Source organism: Rhea americana, unplaced genomic scaffold (genome assembly GCF_003343005.1).
Source record: "Rhea americana isolate MKP2758 unplaced genomic scaffold, rheAme1 scaffold_315, whole genome shotgun sequence".
Lineage (NCBI taxonomy): Eukaryota > Metazoa > Chordata > Aves > Rheiformes > Rheidae > Rhea > Rhea americana.
Window position 1 is genome coordinate 436,193 of NW_028186441.1, and position 15,711 is coordinate 451,903.

The following is a 15,711-nucleotide window of genomic DNA, read 5'->3' on the forward strand; positions in this document are numbered from 1 at the left end:
GTTAAAAACAAACAAACAAAACAGGTGACGAGACTTGACTCACCCTCTCAGCAGCTTGAAAAGCATGCAGCCCAGAGAGAACCAGTCGGCACTGCTGTCGTATGCTGTTCCCTTCTGGAGCACCTCTGGAGCCATGTATCCGTGGGTACCTCTGCCAAGTAATAAAATCTTGATTATGGTCAGAATTATCATTGTAAAAATGTCCTGTAATTTCTTAAAAAGACTTTAAAAGAATGAATCCTAAACATCATTGTTCTTTCGCTTTTCCTTTGGCCATTGCTGCACACTCATCCATAGAGACCATGCAATACCTTAAAGCAGAAACAAGAGGAAAAATTAAACAAACTCTAGCACCTGCAGTGAGATTTTAACCGAACTGGAAGAGAGGTCAGTAAGTAATCTATCTGAGCGCGGGAGAGGAAAGAGTTAGAAAGGTAGCGTATTCTGACCACTGGGCTTACAGGGAAGCCAGACACGAGGAGGCAGCCAGGGCTCCTCATCTTTGAGGCCAGACTGCTCCAGCCCTGGGCCCTGTGAGACTAAGGCAACCCCAGACACAGGGCTAGCAGGCCTGGTTTATGCTCTCTGACACCTCTTTCACACATCTCTCTCTCAGCTGACACTCACATGCCACTTTTAACAAACAGAAATAGCCAACAGAACATCTCCTCAAGTGCTGGCCACCTACAGCAATAAAGTTACCATGTACTGCTTTTACCCTCTACTTAATTTGCAAGAATAAACTTTTCAAGAAGCTACTGTAGTGCAAATCTTTTAAAAATATGACAGGATCAAGCTTTTTTGCATAAACTCTGAGACTAAATTGGCACAAACGAGGACCTAATAATATAACATGCCAGATAAGCTAGGGAATCCATGTATGATGCACAAAATTCAGGTTCCAGTTATGATCTGATGTCAAGAGATAGAGATACAGAAAGAATACAATTTGCCTGAACTTACAGAAAAATCTAGAAGAAAGAAAGATACAATAAATCCTGGGTTTTTTAGTCAGTTTCAGAATATTTTAATTTTCCATTTAGGACAATTAAAACAAATGTGAACTTTAACTCAGTCAAGTTCTTATCTTCTCTGAACAATGAATCATCTTGAAATAATGTGTCATCTTCCAGCCATGCCTACACAGCAGCTGCTACAACTGTGCARGAAAACAGAAAAGGGAGACTGAAAAACTGTAACAGTATAGCCAGCAAAGCTCTGTTACAGAGAAAGCCTATGCCACACAAGTGTTATTTCCCTTTTGGCAAATAATAAAAAAAATGTAAAGAATTTATTTAGCAATAATTTCATGTGCAACAGAGCTCACATAATACTTACACACTAGCATGTGGCTTCTTTTTAGAAAAATCACAGGCCAGCCCAAGATCTGATATTCTTACATGCCCATGTTCGTCCAACAGGATATTTGCAGGCTAGAAGTGAATAAATAGAGAAAGAATACTGCTCAGTGTTTTTTGTTTGATGGTGGTACAAATCCTCAAAACACAGCAACAGTCTCAAACATCAATACCCTCTGGATTGCTACTTTTATTAAAAATCAAAACAGAAACACAACTTTCAAAGTCAACAAATACTTTATAGATAATATCTACACCTTTCTAGCAGATCGTACTATTCAATTCCGTACAAAGATTATGAAAATCTGAAAAGTAAGAGAAAAGCAAAACAGRCAAGGCTTGAAACGTGAGCCACACAGCGGAACAAAACCAATCTGGCCTCGAGTCCTCACTCCTTTTGGTTCTTTTACAGTGGGGGCTGCATGTGCATCTTACACCCCTTACTTGCATTCTACATTCTACTCGCTCCATGCAGATTTTTTTCCATTTTTGTTGGTCACCTGCCTAATGTCCCCCTGCCTTAGGATATCCCTCAATTTCCCAACTGTCAGTGAAACATACTCTCGAGCTACTGCCTTCCTGTCAGTCTCCCATCACACACACTCCCCTCTAAGCATTTTCAAAGCCTAGTACATTCTGTAAACTAATATCATCATTAAGATGGTAAATGAGGTGAATATACTGAACAGGGTTTATTGCAACACAAGCAACGAAGCAGCTTCCAGGCCTGTTTAACTGGGTAATAACAAATTAGAACTATGTTGAACAATTATGAGAAATTTAGATAAAAAGGTAAACAAACAATCTATATCCTTGCCAAGAACAGATTTCAGGTAAGATACTGGGAGTATACAAGAAATTCCTTTAACTCATCTGTATTTCTGGATTGTTTGTTGCTATCTAATCTTTGCAATCTGTTCACATGCAGCCCTTGTGTTTTACCTTTAAGTCTCTGTACACAACAAAGCGATTATGCATGTGTTCTAAGCCCAGGATGATTTCAGTAGCATAAAATCTCATTTCTTTTTCAGAAAACACTCCATGCTGGGAGAGGTGGTAGTGCAAATCTCCTCCTAAAATTAGAAGGATCGGGACATGATTAAAAGAAGAGTAAGATCCTGCTGCACTGAGGGGTGGCAATACACAGACTGGGGAAGAAAGAGGCAGGTGTGGGGTAGCAGGGAGCACAGCAATTGCAGGTTTAATAACCAAGCATGAGAGGATTCAAGTGCTGGATTCAAGTGTTTGCACACTCCATCATGGKCAAGTACACTCAGCAAGTATATATGCTGACAAAATATCTGAGGAAGTTAAAGAAAAAAATGATCAATTTGGAACACCGTTTTTAAAATACATTTACTTTGCCCACATTTGCATTCAGTGAACAATCCAGCAACTGAATATATACAAGTTTCTGTAGGACTGAATAAATTAGCATATACAAATATTCATGCTAGGGATGTTTTCACACTTTTAAAATCAAAATATAGACACAATACAGTGTCACTCTATGAGGTAATCCACACCACCAACAGAATGAATAGTGAATATTCCAAGAACACAGTTTCTGATCAAGCTAAGAATTTAAAATAATCAACCAATTATTTTAATTTGACCTACTGTTTAGATTTTAATGAGAGTCCTAACGTGCAAAACATCAAAGCCAGTCTCAACTGCTTACAGGMTCTGAGCCCTATTTCTCAACCAAATTTTTCCACTTTGTAACATGCGGTGTGTAAATGTACTCCAACATCCTTCAGTGCTCACTGCYGGACCACAGTGAGAGTTCAAGTGGGAATCCCACAAGCACAGAGCATCCTCTGCAGTAACAGAGCTGCAAGATCTTCCCTCTTGGCACTGCCAATTGGTCTCTTTGTGCCTTCTCATAACAGTTATGCTAAGGCTTCTGGAAATCAGTTCTCTCCTTTGATGAATGCTTCTTTGATGAATGCCCATCTATTTTCCTTGCAGTGCTCTTCATATTAGCCCTTTACTTCTGTTCCTGAAAATTCTACCACCTAAATCTCCTCATACTTTTCCAACATGACCATTCTTTCCTTAAGCTTCCAGCCTAATAGCTCCTCTTATCTTAATTTAGGTATGCTAATGTTATAGAGAAATGGGTATTTTTCAGCTCATTCTACACATTCACTTGTTTAGGGCCATTTCCCCCTCCTGCTCTTAGGTGGGTGCTTTTTGAYGCCTGTTTCCCTCCCCACACACACTCTGCTCATGATCTCAGCAAGTCCTCTGGCTAGTTTCTGTAATGCTATCATCATCTTCCTTTCATTAGCCTTGCTTACCATTCATCAGGTCCAGAATGAAGCAAAGTTTGTCAGGGGTGTGGAAGGCATAGGTCATACACACTATAAAGGGACAGTCCTAGGAACGGAATGAGCAAATAGTTTATATCAAGTAATAAAGAGAGTACTATTTACAGAACCTAAAAACATAAAATTTATTTTTCCTATGATATTTGCTAATATTCATAATAATTTGTTAAARCAAGTTCTTTATTAAAAGTTACATCTCTGATGTTTCATCTACAGTTTAAAGATCTTAAATTTGCTATCAGGTTTAAATTTGAAAATAAAAAACAATAAATCAAAGACTGAAAGAAATGCAGGCAATAAAGCTATCTTCTAAACATTTCCAATTGCAGAACATAAGATAATCTAGAAATATTTACCTGAGTTTGTACTAGACTTAAATGAAAGATATATTAAAAATAAAAAGCTTTATGGCAGCTCAGAAAAATAATCCTTTTCCTATGAAGTGTAAAGGATACACATGATTTCCCTGATTGCAGGGAAAATGTTTAGCTGTTGGAACACTAATCAAGAATCTGAGTCATGTAATATAGGAAATTCCAAAGGCAATGCCAAAGGGAAGACAATTTTATCCTTACCCATATACTAAACATAGGCACACTGATAACCCACTGTCCACCAGGTTGCACTTCACTTACAAAGCTATACRAATGTGACAGTCAAAAATTCTGCCACCCTCTGCTGCTCAGGTAACCCCACGTTTCAGCAGCATTTACAGCAGATGTTCAGGAGGAACATAAATACACTAGAAAGGAAACTACAAGTCTCCTATATGACATGTGGGAAGCAAGATCAGTAATCCAGAAATGAAGTGAGGCATGGGTGCGGATTTAAGAATGTCACTGAAGAGAAGCCRCTCCCTGGGATGGATTACATTTTTATCTCTTAATGCAGTTAACCTTAATTTACGCAGATGTTTACAATTAGCAGTCATAAAAAAAACCACAGCTGGGAAAACACCTCTTTAATGCTAATCATCTGTTCAGTGTGCTGATACTGTAATGCACATATACTACGGAAAGCCGTGATGGAAAGACATCAGAGCTTTGCTAGGTCTTCTCTTCCTTCAGCCCATCCTTGATGCACGTGGCTCCTAGCAGGGGTGGCTACTGCACCACCGAGCCCGTCTCAGAAGCCATAYGAAACCCTCGCTGTTCTGTTAGTCCACAAGAACTTACAGAACGGTTGTGCTATCAAAGCACATTTGGCTGAGCTGTAAATACTGATATGTAAAGGCCTGAACCCAAACCTCAGAAGTCGACAGGAAGAGAAGTTTAAGGGCTGAKGAGCGAGTATACTGTGCAGGAAACAAGAATACGAACTAACATAATTTAAACAATGTCCTAATTATTATAGTATTGATAGTGAAAGCTCTGGGAATCTGTGACAGGAACTCGTTTCCTTCCCAATTTAGAAACAGCAAAACACGATGACCTTGGACCAGATGACAGCAGCTATGCAGCAAGGTCTGCAGGCCCCCTCCCTGGTCCTGGTGCTGGCAGCTGGCTGATCTTCAACAAAATAGGAAATAGAAGGAAGTGGCCACATAATATTCGCTGCCCGTTCAGGTCAGTTTAAGTCAGTTCATCAGATTTTCCCTTCCATAAGGGAAAATCAAGTAAAGCTTATACGCAAACCTTGATATGCTCATATTTAAATTACAGATGATTCTCGGATTTCTTGGATTGATCYTGCAGTACTGTTCAGATCTAACTGGTTTTCTAATGTTAATTGCACAAATACGAGTTCCAAGGAAACTCAACAAAACACAGGCACACATCTGAAACGCTCTGTAGAAACACACGTGAGACAAATGCCTAACTGCTAAATGTCCTGGAAATAAGCAAAGACAAGACTATAGGCAAGGCAATATGGAATCTAATAAAAGATATTATTTTCCTTATAAACTTGGTATTGCTCATAACAGCAGACCATTATGGTTACCACTCAACTTCAAAATAAAAGCTTTAGTAGGACTATTTAAGTTGATTTTCTGAATCAATTGCATAATTCAGGATCTCCCAAGCAAGCATCCTAAAAACTTAGAGCAATCAAATCATCTAGGATTTAGTGTTAGAATTTAAACACTGTAACATAAAAAAATAAGAGTGTTTCCATCCCAGAAAAAGTGCCTAGATTTTAATGGAATTCAATTTTTCAAAGAAAAGAAATATGCAAGCATAAATGTGATGAATAATTCATTTTAGTGTAAACCTTCCTAATTTAATCACTACCTCCTTCATCATTTAATAGAGAGGAGAGATTTGTGATGGTGCCAGAACATATTTTGCAGCGGATTATATGTCAGAAAAAGAGTGTTTTCCAGCATAAAAATAAAGAAGTACAAAAAGTATTTACCTTAAATGAAGTACATTTATCTTAAATGAAACACAAAGCAATAAATCAAATTTCCCAAGAGATTAATATTTCTAATACTATGTTTCAGTTAAGCTTCTGCTCTGAAAAATTTGAAGAAGAGTGTGGTAACAATATATGAATTAAGAATAATTTGGAAACAGCTCATTACACTGGAGCAATTCTGCATTAAATCCAAAATAAATGATAGAAGATAAACTTCTAGTAATACACCGTGTGGAAGGAGAAAAAAGAGAATATCTGTCATAAATTGTAGGAGCGTAATGTTTTAAAGATGTTGCCATATTACAAAAGACTTCAGATGGAAACCTTCTGATTCTGACTTTTTCCTGCAAATACCTCAATATTCGACGTCAGAGCATGTCTGTAGAAAGGACAGCAGTCACAGGCAAAAACCATGTTCGTAGTGTGAAGCATCCACATACTGTTTTTAACTTAACAGTAGCTCTATCCTGACAGGTGTTTTTTAGAAAGATGTAAAATTCGATGCTTCTACAACGCTGAGATTTTACCTGCTATTTCAACAGATGGTTCTTGAAGTCACTAAAAAAATCTGGGAGTAGATTCCAYTCTTCCACTGAACTCAAGACTCCTACAAATCTTGGTGCTCATGAAAACAAAGTGYCTGTTCTTCTCAAACAAACAAAAGCCCAGCCCCAATCCCAAACCATATTTGACCATTGGTCTCAGATGCAGTTTGTCCACTTTTTCTAGGAGTACCTGATACTCATCATCCCTTGGGGGAAACTTGAATCCAGTCTCCCTTTAGGCAAATTATCYAAGAGAGATGAACAGCCAACCTGTCTGTTTTTGTCAGAACCAGAAAACCGAAAGTTGCAGCGGTGTGGAGCCACAGCCCTGCAAGGCTGCTGATCCGGCACCTGTGCCRTCTGCGTGATCACCTGTTACCCTCTAGGAAAAGATTTATTTAATAACAACCTTCTTCAACCATGCATTTTGGCAGACTGATTTTTTACAGTCCATCAGCAGTGACGTTCTGGTTGATTTCAATGTTGTGGTTTCTGAGTATTAGGCAAATATCGTGCAGTAAAGGAAATAAATATCTTTTAACAAAACTGCAATATTTTCCTTGCTATCCTATCTTCTGCGAATTTGAAAAGGCGTTTCAAGCCTGAAGACTGAACACCTCTCCCACGCAGGAAAAGGGGGCCTGTATCTTTTTGTGAGGGGAGAAACAAACCTAGGGAGCAGTTTGCCCACGCTGCACCAAAAGCCCAGTGCCCGAGCGAGCACCGAGTCAAAGCACCACCAGGAAAAAGCTGCTCTGGTAAAGTAACCACAATGTTCTCAAACGTAGGAGCTCCCTATTGAAGAACCAGTTGTGAATGCCAGAATTTTAGGTGGGATAACAAAAAACGATTACACAAGTGTTTGTGTAATCTGCACAGCTGTTATTACGTGTTTTGTAAAGACAGCTGGACTCCTAGTTAAATGACTAACTGTGCGAAGACGAACCCCCCAGGTCCACCGCTGCTCTGTGTAGTGCACAAATCCTGCTGCGGGGAAAGGCGAGCACCACACAACTCTAATAGCTCGTATTCACAGTGCTGAAATGAATTATCTTATTCTATCATTTTCAGAATCTATTTAATTCTGCATATTCAAAATGCTCCRGACTATGATGCAATGACAGATACAAAATGCTATCAATTCAGGTTGGATGTATAAAATCTCTCTTCACATTAGAAAAATTAAGGGGGAAATTGGGAGGAAATGGCAGGGACAGGCAGTCTGTCTTTTATCAAACTCTTTTTCAAAYTTCTGAGAATCTAACAGAAGCTACACTATAATGAGCTGATAACCCTTAGCAAAACAAAACAGGAAAAAAAAACAATGAAAGAAATGTTTGCCTTACTTTTTTGTTGCTAAATGACTAGCTATGCTCTGTCGCATCAGAGCTAGTTCCAACCACTAGCAGCCTTGTAAAGAATTATTTTTGAACCATTAGACACAAAAATTCATGTTCAGAACTGAAGAAAAAGAATCACAATTGAAGTTAAATAGACAATTACCATTAATTTGGCTAATTTCTTGCCTAGTCTGCACTACAAATTTTATCTACTTGCCCTTCCGGAATCCTGAAAGTTTGGTTAAGCTAGAACTTATTTTATTATTTTTTGGGGGGAGGCAGGGGGAGGAACTTGAATCAAAAGTCTAACTGATAAATCCAATACAATTCTGTTGCTAACTGTTCCAACTGTTAATTTCGCACATTAAAAAAAAAATGAATATTTTTTCTATCATTTTTCTAGCTTCATTTTCAAGCCAAATGCGGATGCAATTCTACAGTAACGGAAATACACTGACTTTTAATAGCAGTGCCTGTCTACCTCTCTGCTGTGAAAGGCTGGGGCAGGGGATGGGTATGACAGTTTCTGAAGAAAGGCACAAGAAACACACAAACCATTCTGTCTTTGCAAGGGCCTTAGGGGCTTTCCACTAAGAAAAAATTAAACTTTATGGTAAAACCTTGATGCATAGCTTCCCTAATTTCCTTTTTATAGTTTACCTTATCAGAGTATTTCCAACAACAGAGAAAAATCACCCAACCAGAACAGAGCAGAAGCTCAAAAGCTGCTCTAAAAGGAACAAAATTGCAACCAGCTTCATTCCTCTGTCAATTTGTGCAAAAAGGCACCTCGCATGCCTACAAGGAGGCTAGAAAGTAACAAATGTGGTCAAATTCAGTGTTTTTGTTTGCCTAGAAAAGCGCATTACTTAGCAACTGAAATTTTTTATTTGTATGTAAACCCAGAAAAACACATTTCTATTTTTTAATCCTAACTTTGCAGAAGACAAGGGGCTGTCACAGCATGGGAAGCTTGCTCTGTAACTGGGCCTGTGAGCAAAACAGTGCCAGCTGTCAGACTRTCGGCTGGGGGAAAACAGCCCATGYYAAAGCCTCATCGGATTGATGGGACCCCCTTACCAGCAGAGGACCTCAAGGATGCTGAGCATGCACTTAAAGGCCAAAATGATACTAAATGCACAACAAATTAGATCTCAAAAAAGAAATCAGCATTTATGAATCCATCTGGACAACGCAGAAGTGAAGGTAAGATTTCCACAGTCTGCAAAAGATACGGATCTCGTCTTTGAGAGAAAAGCAGGAAGCCCTCCCTGCAGTCGCACAGGCAAAAGCAGCCACATTCCCGCGGAAGATGTATGTGGTGCCCGCATCCTTGCCGTCCAACAGGCCTGCAACAGCACCGTGTGCAATGCCTTCCCAGGCTGTAATCGGGCTGGGAAAAGTGGATGTGCTTACCCTGGGCTGCAAATGCAACAKTTCATTTGAACACCGTAACAGCCATGAGCAAAATTAACCTTTTYACCAGCCTCCCGTGTAACCATGGTGATAAGAGCTGATTTCAAGTTTTGTTTAATGAGGTCAGCATACTTAGCAGGTTCTGGCACTTCAAAGTCTGCCTTGAAGAGAGTAATATGTTATGGACACCACTGAACTTCTCTTCTACAGGTAACAAGACACTGTCGGGTGGAACCAAAGCCAGTTAAGTTGGTTTTTATGCATGTCTGTGATGCTTCCAACTTTATATAGACTTGCATGCTACCTAGACACACTCACTTTGTACATATTATGGATAGTTACTCAGCCAAAGTACATAAAAAGAAAAGAAAAATTTGATAAGCTAATGTCATGGTCATAGAAGGAGGTGGAAAAATCAGTAACTAAGYTTTTTTTCTGAAACAGCATCTTACATTTTTATAAGAGTGTTATATAACTATAGGAGAAAATAAGTTTTTCTTTACCAAACAGAATAACATTTTGGAAAAGCTTCAAATATAAATATGTTTAAAAGGAATTTTTAAAAACTCAGACGGTAAAAAAAATAAAAGAATTAGCTAAGGAAGGGGTACCTCCTCAATCCTTTCTGCAAAGATGAGATGCTGATTTCTACAGGCACCCAAACCAAAAAGTAAGCTTATTTTTCCATCCTTACTTTGGACATATTGCTAGAACRTGTTGAGGAGTATTTTTGCATGTCACACAACTGAATTAATGAAGTATGTACTATATGTCACAGTTTTAATATTACATGCAAAAAAGAAGAAAAACAAATCAAGGATACTTACTCCTGTACTGACAAGAGACAGCATAATTCTTTCATTTAAGGCTAATGTTTCTCCTTGCTTCATCTTGATTCTCTTCTTATCTAAACATTTCATTGCATACCTGAAAATATTAACCATTCAGAAAAAGCACCAGAAAAGGAGTCCTCTTGTGCACAGTACTTTTTACAAGCAGTCATGCAATGCATATTTATAGTAGCCTCTATGCAGTCTCCTTAAGGACTTGTACATGATACCAGAAATATCATTACATGACTAAATAAGAAAGCATCCAAAATCTCACAGAAAGAAAACATAATTTTCATCAGAAGCCTAACAAAGAAATATACTTAAACAAATAGTTTGAGTTCAGCAGTAAGACATCATAATAATATGGGAATTATGTATCATAGGACCATTCCTCAATACCTTTAAGCAAGAATTTGCAGTTTGAATTAATATAGATCATTTATACCTTCATTTAACACTTACAACTCTACGGGGAAAGTAATATCCTAAAGCACACACTAGGTTTTTTTTAGTTTTTTCCTGAAGTTTGTGTTCTACTCCCAAAAGATGATCAGATAGCTTTTTAATCTTCTTCTACATTTATATTACACAGAATTAATGAGTGGCTATTACAAAATACCTCCAAAGAGATCCACAAGAATAATCATCAGTGCCTCACTGCTTTTGATACCGTCCTTGCAGATGGCCAGGGGCTGGTTCCCACCTGCAACCCTGCTCATGGGAAGTGCAGTTGGGAGGCAGCTCCTGGCTGATGCCAGCCGGTGCCTACTCCATAGATGCAAGACCAAAGATTACATGAATTTTTTATCATCAGATTTTTAAATAAAATATTGTATTTAGAACAATAAAGCTACAGTTTTACAAAGTAATGAAGCTTTGCTTGAAAAAGAACATTAATCTAACAACCACCAAACAAAAGTAGGATATATCACGGTCGGTGGTTTTTTTATTTATTTTTTTTTTCCAAAATGCTTGGTGAGCCTCCTACTAGGCAACAGCAGAAAATGACACAGAATGACATTTACTTTCTTCCATAGATTTCTAGACGTGGGCAATCATGGATTTTTAGGACAAAGTCATTCATTTCAAAATATTCTTTGGAAAACACTACATTACAGCATGGCATCAATGCACACTGGCTGCACACTGAGGCAGCTCTGCACTGAACAAGGCCTTGCATCACCTTCTCTTTGCATGTCACCACTAGCACTCCCTACACGAGCAAATCCACTGCTTGCCATGCGTGTGTTGTGAGTGGCAGAAAAGTTAGAGTGAACATACTGGAATTAAAACTTTCGTAAAAGACAAGAATATATTTGCAGAACAGGTTCTTGCTGAGAAGTCTGCAAACAACAACTATAAACAGCATTTTACAAGCTACCCTTTACTTATGCTTTGACATTACTGATCCAAGTGAATGATTGGGGCCATTTAAGGCTGGCTGAAATCAAGTGTCTCATTCATTCTTTTATCAAACTATGTGCCAGAAGATGACTGTTATCCCTCCCTTTAGACTGCTTTCTGAATTGCATTTCTTGCCCCTATTTATATGTCCTTGAAGGAAGTGATGTGAAAGAAGCCTCAGGTGTATCTTTGTGGGTTAGTGTAACACCAACGGCATTTACCTTAGAGGGGCGGCTTCCCAAGCTCCTTGCAGACAGTAAGTGCAGCAGAGGCAGACATCTAGAGTGGACGGGATCTGGATTAGGGATGGGTAAACAGGTTTGGATTAAGAAAGAAATAAACCAAACCTCTACCCAGAAACTGAGCCTGATCTCAAGTTTCACTTCAAGTTTGAAAAATCTGGATTTCCTGCATTTCACTTCCCTTTACTCTACCTACAACTGAGAAAAGCTGTTCTTTGCTTGCCCACATAGACCCAAGGCTTATCCACCTCGTGCCACGGCAAAAATTCAGACATCACAATGACTGAAAGCCAAAAGCTACCTCTTCAGGGTAGAGGCCTATTTAGTGTGGCTCAAGCTAAATAAAATGTTTGGTTTTGTACATAGACAAATTAATGAATTGTACATGGACGGAAGTACCAAAGCAAGAACAAAGACAGTATTGTTAGTAGTAGTAGGACGTATACTTGAGGTCACTGCAAAAACATTGAGGACAAAGGTAACTTTAAGAGGTCTTCCACTTATTAATAGCTCAGAATTTTATTATCAAGGAGGCAAAGCACACACAATTGCCAATGAAGCCAGCTGTAACTGCAAAGACTTGGCTCTTCAAACATGTCATGCTTATACAGAAGAGAAAAGTGTAAGGATAGTTCTTGGACCAAGATTGTTAAGAGAAGAGCAAGATGAAAGTAAAAATCTCACCAAGAACAATTTGGCAAATTAGTGTCTAAATGTTCAAAACACAACATAGAGGGACAATTATGCCTAAAACTTGAAATYTGTTGATTAGGAGAGATATGTGAATGACAGCACCCAGAGAAAACCAAAACACACAGGGGCTGATCTTCAGTTCCCCCTCAGCATTCTGTTTAACAGTTCAACACTGGAACCATGTTCTTCCCAGTGTAAGCAAGCATCACTGCTTTTGCTACTGAAAYGTGTGCTCATGAGGACAAAAACTTTCTTAATTTATACAAATGTAGAATGCCATATTCAGAATGTGCCCTACAAACTGAAAAGCACTGGGGTCATGTTCCCTTATCATCTTTTAACCTTACCTTATGATGACTCATTTCCCACCTGTTCAACACCTCCATTCTGTGAGGTTACCATCCACCTCCTTAACGGAGGTAGCTCAAACTGAGCTGGAAAACTTCACCCAAAGGAGAAGGGGAAGCATCAGCTACATGATACGTTTCATGGCAAGAACAGTAACCTTCAGCAGATGAGGGATAACACCTCACACAGTCACCAGTTTCCACAAGAACATTGTTCTGCACTGTCAGGCTCTGATCCAGGAAATCACTTGAGCACATACTTAATTTTAAACACATGTGCAGTCTCCATTAATTTGGACAAGACCATTTAAATAAAGGATGTGCTTCAAAACTCTGCTAGATTGGAGCCTCACTGCCTGGGACATAACAGGATCAAATATCAAATGAGACTTAAAGATGATCCAGAAATCAGAACCTCTTGGCATAAAATTTCATTCCAATGAAGTACACAGTAATGTGACACTGCTCTGCAGTGATTTTGTAATAAATTACTGGAAGGATTTCTTGCATAGTTCAGAGTTTACAATTATCTTTAAAATATAGTGTGTATATACTCACATTTTTCCAGTGTCTGCTTTTCTGCAGCCATACACTTCACCAAATCCCCCTCTTCCAATTATTCTATGTACACTAAAATCATTCATGGTCAGCTGTAAGCACAAAAAATAGGCTTCATTTTTCAATATTATGAAAGTTACTGTGAAAAATCTCTAAATAATCTACTAATATATTAAGAGGCTTAACTATTATTATTCATACAGTATACATTGCTCTAGAAAACTTAGCACCTTAACGTTTATTTTTCAACATACTTGCGAGCACTAGAGTCTAAGTAGTAACAAAAAACAGTAAGACAAAAATGAGACTGTTGTTAGCAAAGACACTAACACATTCTCATTCACGACAAAGTCTGCAGAAGAGGATATTTGTTTTTACAGAAAAAGAAGCTGCACGAGAGCTACATGGAGGGACAAAGCAGAAGCTAAGTTTAAGAATACTGGAGACAATGTCTGAACTGTAATGGGAAAAAGAGGAGAGGATGGTGTGGGGTGGTTAAAGAGAAACACTTCTAGCACTTCATTTTCTTCCAGCTATTATAAAATTGTAAGGCTATTAGCTCAAAACAGGCAGAAAGGATGTCCAGAAAGGCACTGTTAAGACTGAACAGCTAAGAATAGAACAGTAGAACAGCAACATTCACTGTGCTTCTTAATAAGGCCTTTTAAGAAGCAGTATTCAAAATTGAACATTTTCTTTCTCGTATCAGCCTTTGACAAGATAAATACACTTGTAAGTACTTACATGAATATTTAGTTCTACATTTTTCCATTGACAAAATCTAGTAAACTTGTCACTGTAGAAAAAAAAATGAAAAGTTACCTGAGGCTATTTGAAGTATTATACGAAATATCAACACACTGTTATTGAAAATAAAATTTATCACATGGTGAGTTGTGATATTTAGTAATCAATMATCTTCTTTATAAACAATTGTAATCTCTCCCCTCAATAATTACTCAACACTGCATACTTAATATTTGCATCCTTACAAGAAAAAGATACCATACATCAGTATTCCTGCAACTGTAAGTGTTCAATATTTCTTTATATCTTTCAGACTCTGTTTTTAATTTTTTAAAGCAACCAGCAAACTAATCTAGGAACTAACAAACTTTTAAATTACAGAAAGAAAAAGATATTTTTAAGGAAACAGGCAGTTTAATGTACGTTAATGAACCACAGTATACTCCAAAGAATATTTTAAACTTATTTTATCTTAAAACAGGAAAAACATCAGTATTATTGGAGGCTGTTGCCAAAAAAACCTTTTCCTATTTCAAAATAAATTATTAACTATTTATATTCAAAAAAGACATTTTTATAACTATTTCAGTTTGTCTGTAGAATACCACCATACCATTTTATATGATATAGTTGGCAGTAGGTGGCATGGGCCAAATTTTACTGATTCTGTATACAGGAGTAGCTCCATTCAGATCTTTTCTGTTTTATTGCAAGGTGTCCAGATACAAAACAGAATTAGCAGGTCTTTTCAGTCACATAGAAGAAATGGTTATTCATGAAAATATTCCCTAAAATCACTGTTTGAGTTTTTCTAAAACCTTTAAGATCAAATTATAAGCAGTCTGTTTTTATGCTTCATTAAGCAATAGAATCATCTTCCACTACCCTTAGAGAATTTTTTTTACCAATATATCCTGACCTTTACCATAATACACACAAAGACAGCCATTCACAGCTTGTTCATAATATACTAATGAATCATTAAATGAAGTTACTAAACATTTTTAGCCTTATTTTACAGCAATACTTAAGGGACCTGACTACCTCCTAGATTAGGTAGAAAGTTCATGCAATATATTATGTTCATACCTTTCCATAWATTTTTGAAATATTTTTCCTCGGAGACTATCACAAATTTCTTCTATATATGGCTAAAAAGGATTAAGAAATACATTTAATATTTAAGCACATAATAAACTGATGATGCAATACTATCCATTAAACATAATTCATGTGTTAAAGCTCCAGAATTTGCTGCCATTAGAAGCTCAGGCTGCCATTAAATTTTAAAAGCCAACATCCAGCCATTGAAAATTCTGCAATGAGCGTAATTCTGTAAGGTGCTGAAAATTTGCTCTGCATTCTATAAACATTAGCCCTACATAACCACAGTATTTACTGTAATTTGCTTTAATTAAGCTCATTGAAGCATTTAAGCTTCATTTAGCTTTTGGAATCTTAGCAGTTGTGCTGAACATACAGTATTTTCATGAGCTACAAAATCTTAAATATTCTCCTTGTGGGAGCTGCACGAAAC

General features: G+C 37.7%; 1 protein-coding gene across 1 annotated transcript in view; it reads right to left on the reverse strand.

The window, feature by feature from the left end:
- GRK3 (G protein-coupled receptor kinase 3) overlaps nucleotides 1-15,711 on the reverse strand; it is a 55,882-nt gene that overhangs the window by 12,070 nt on the left and 28,101 nt on the right. Inside the window, exons 5-12 of the mRNA XM_085310295.1 lie at nucleotides 15,264-15,325; nucleotides 14,172-14,223; nucleotides 13,428-13,519; nucleotides 10,178-10,277; nucleotides 3,662-3,740; nucleotides 2,301-2,431; nucleotides 1,339-1,433; nucleotides 44-151 (exon numbers count right to left, since the gene is read on the reverse strand). Of these exons, the coding sequence (XP_085166421.1) occupies nucleotides 44-151; nucleotides 1,339-1,433; nucleotides 2,301-2,431; nucleotides 3,662-3,740; nucleotides 10,178-10,277; nucleotides 13,428-13,519; nucleotides 14,172-14,223; nucleotides 15,264-15,325 (719 nt within the window). The remainder of the gene's footprint in view (nucleotides 1-43; nucleotides 152-1,338; nucleotides 1,434-2,300; nucleotides 2,432-3,661; nucleotides 3,741-10,177; nucleotides 10,278-13,427; nucleotides 13,520-14,171; nucleotides 14,224-15,263; nucleotides 15,326-15,711) is intronic.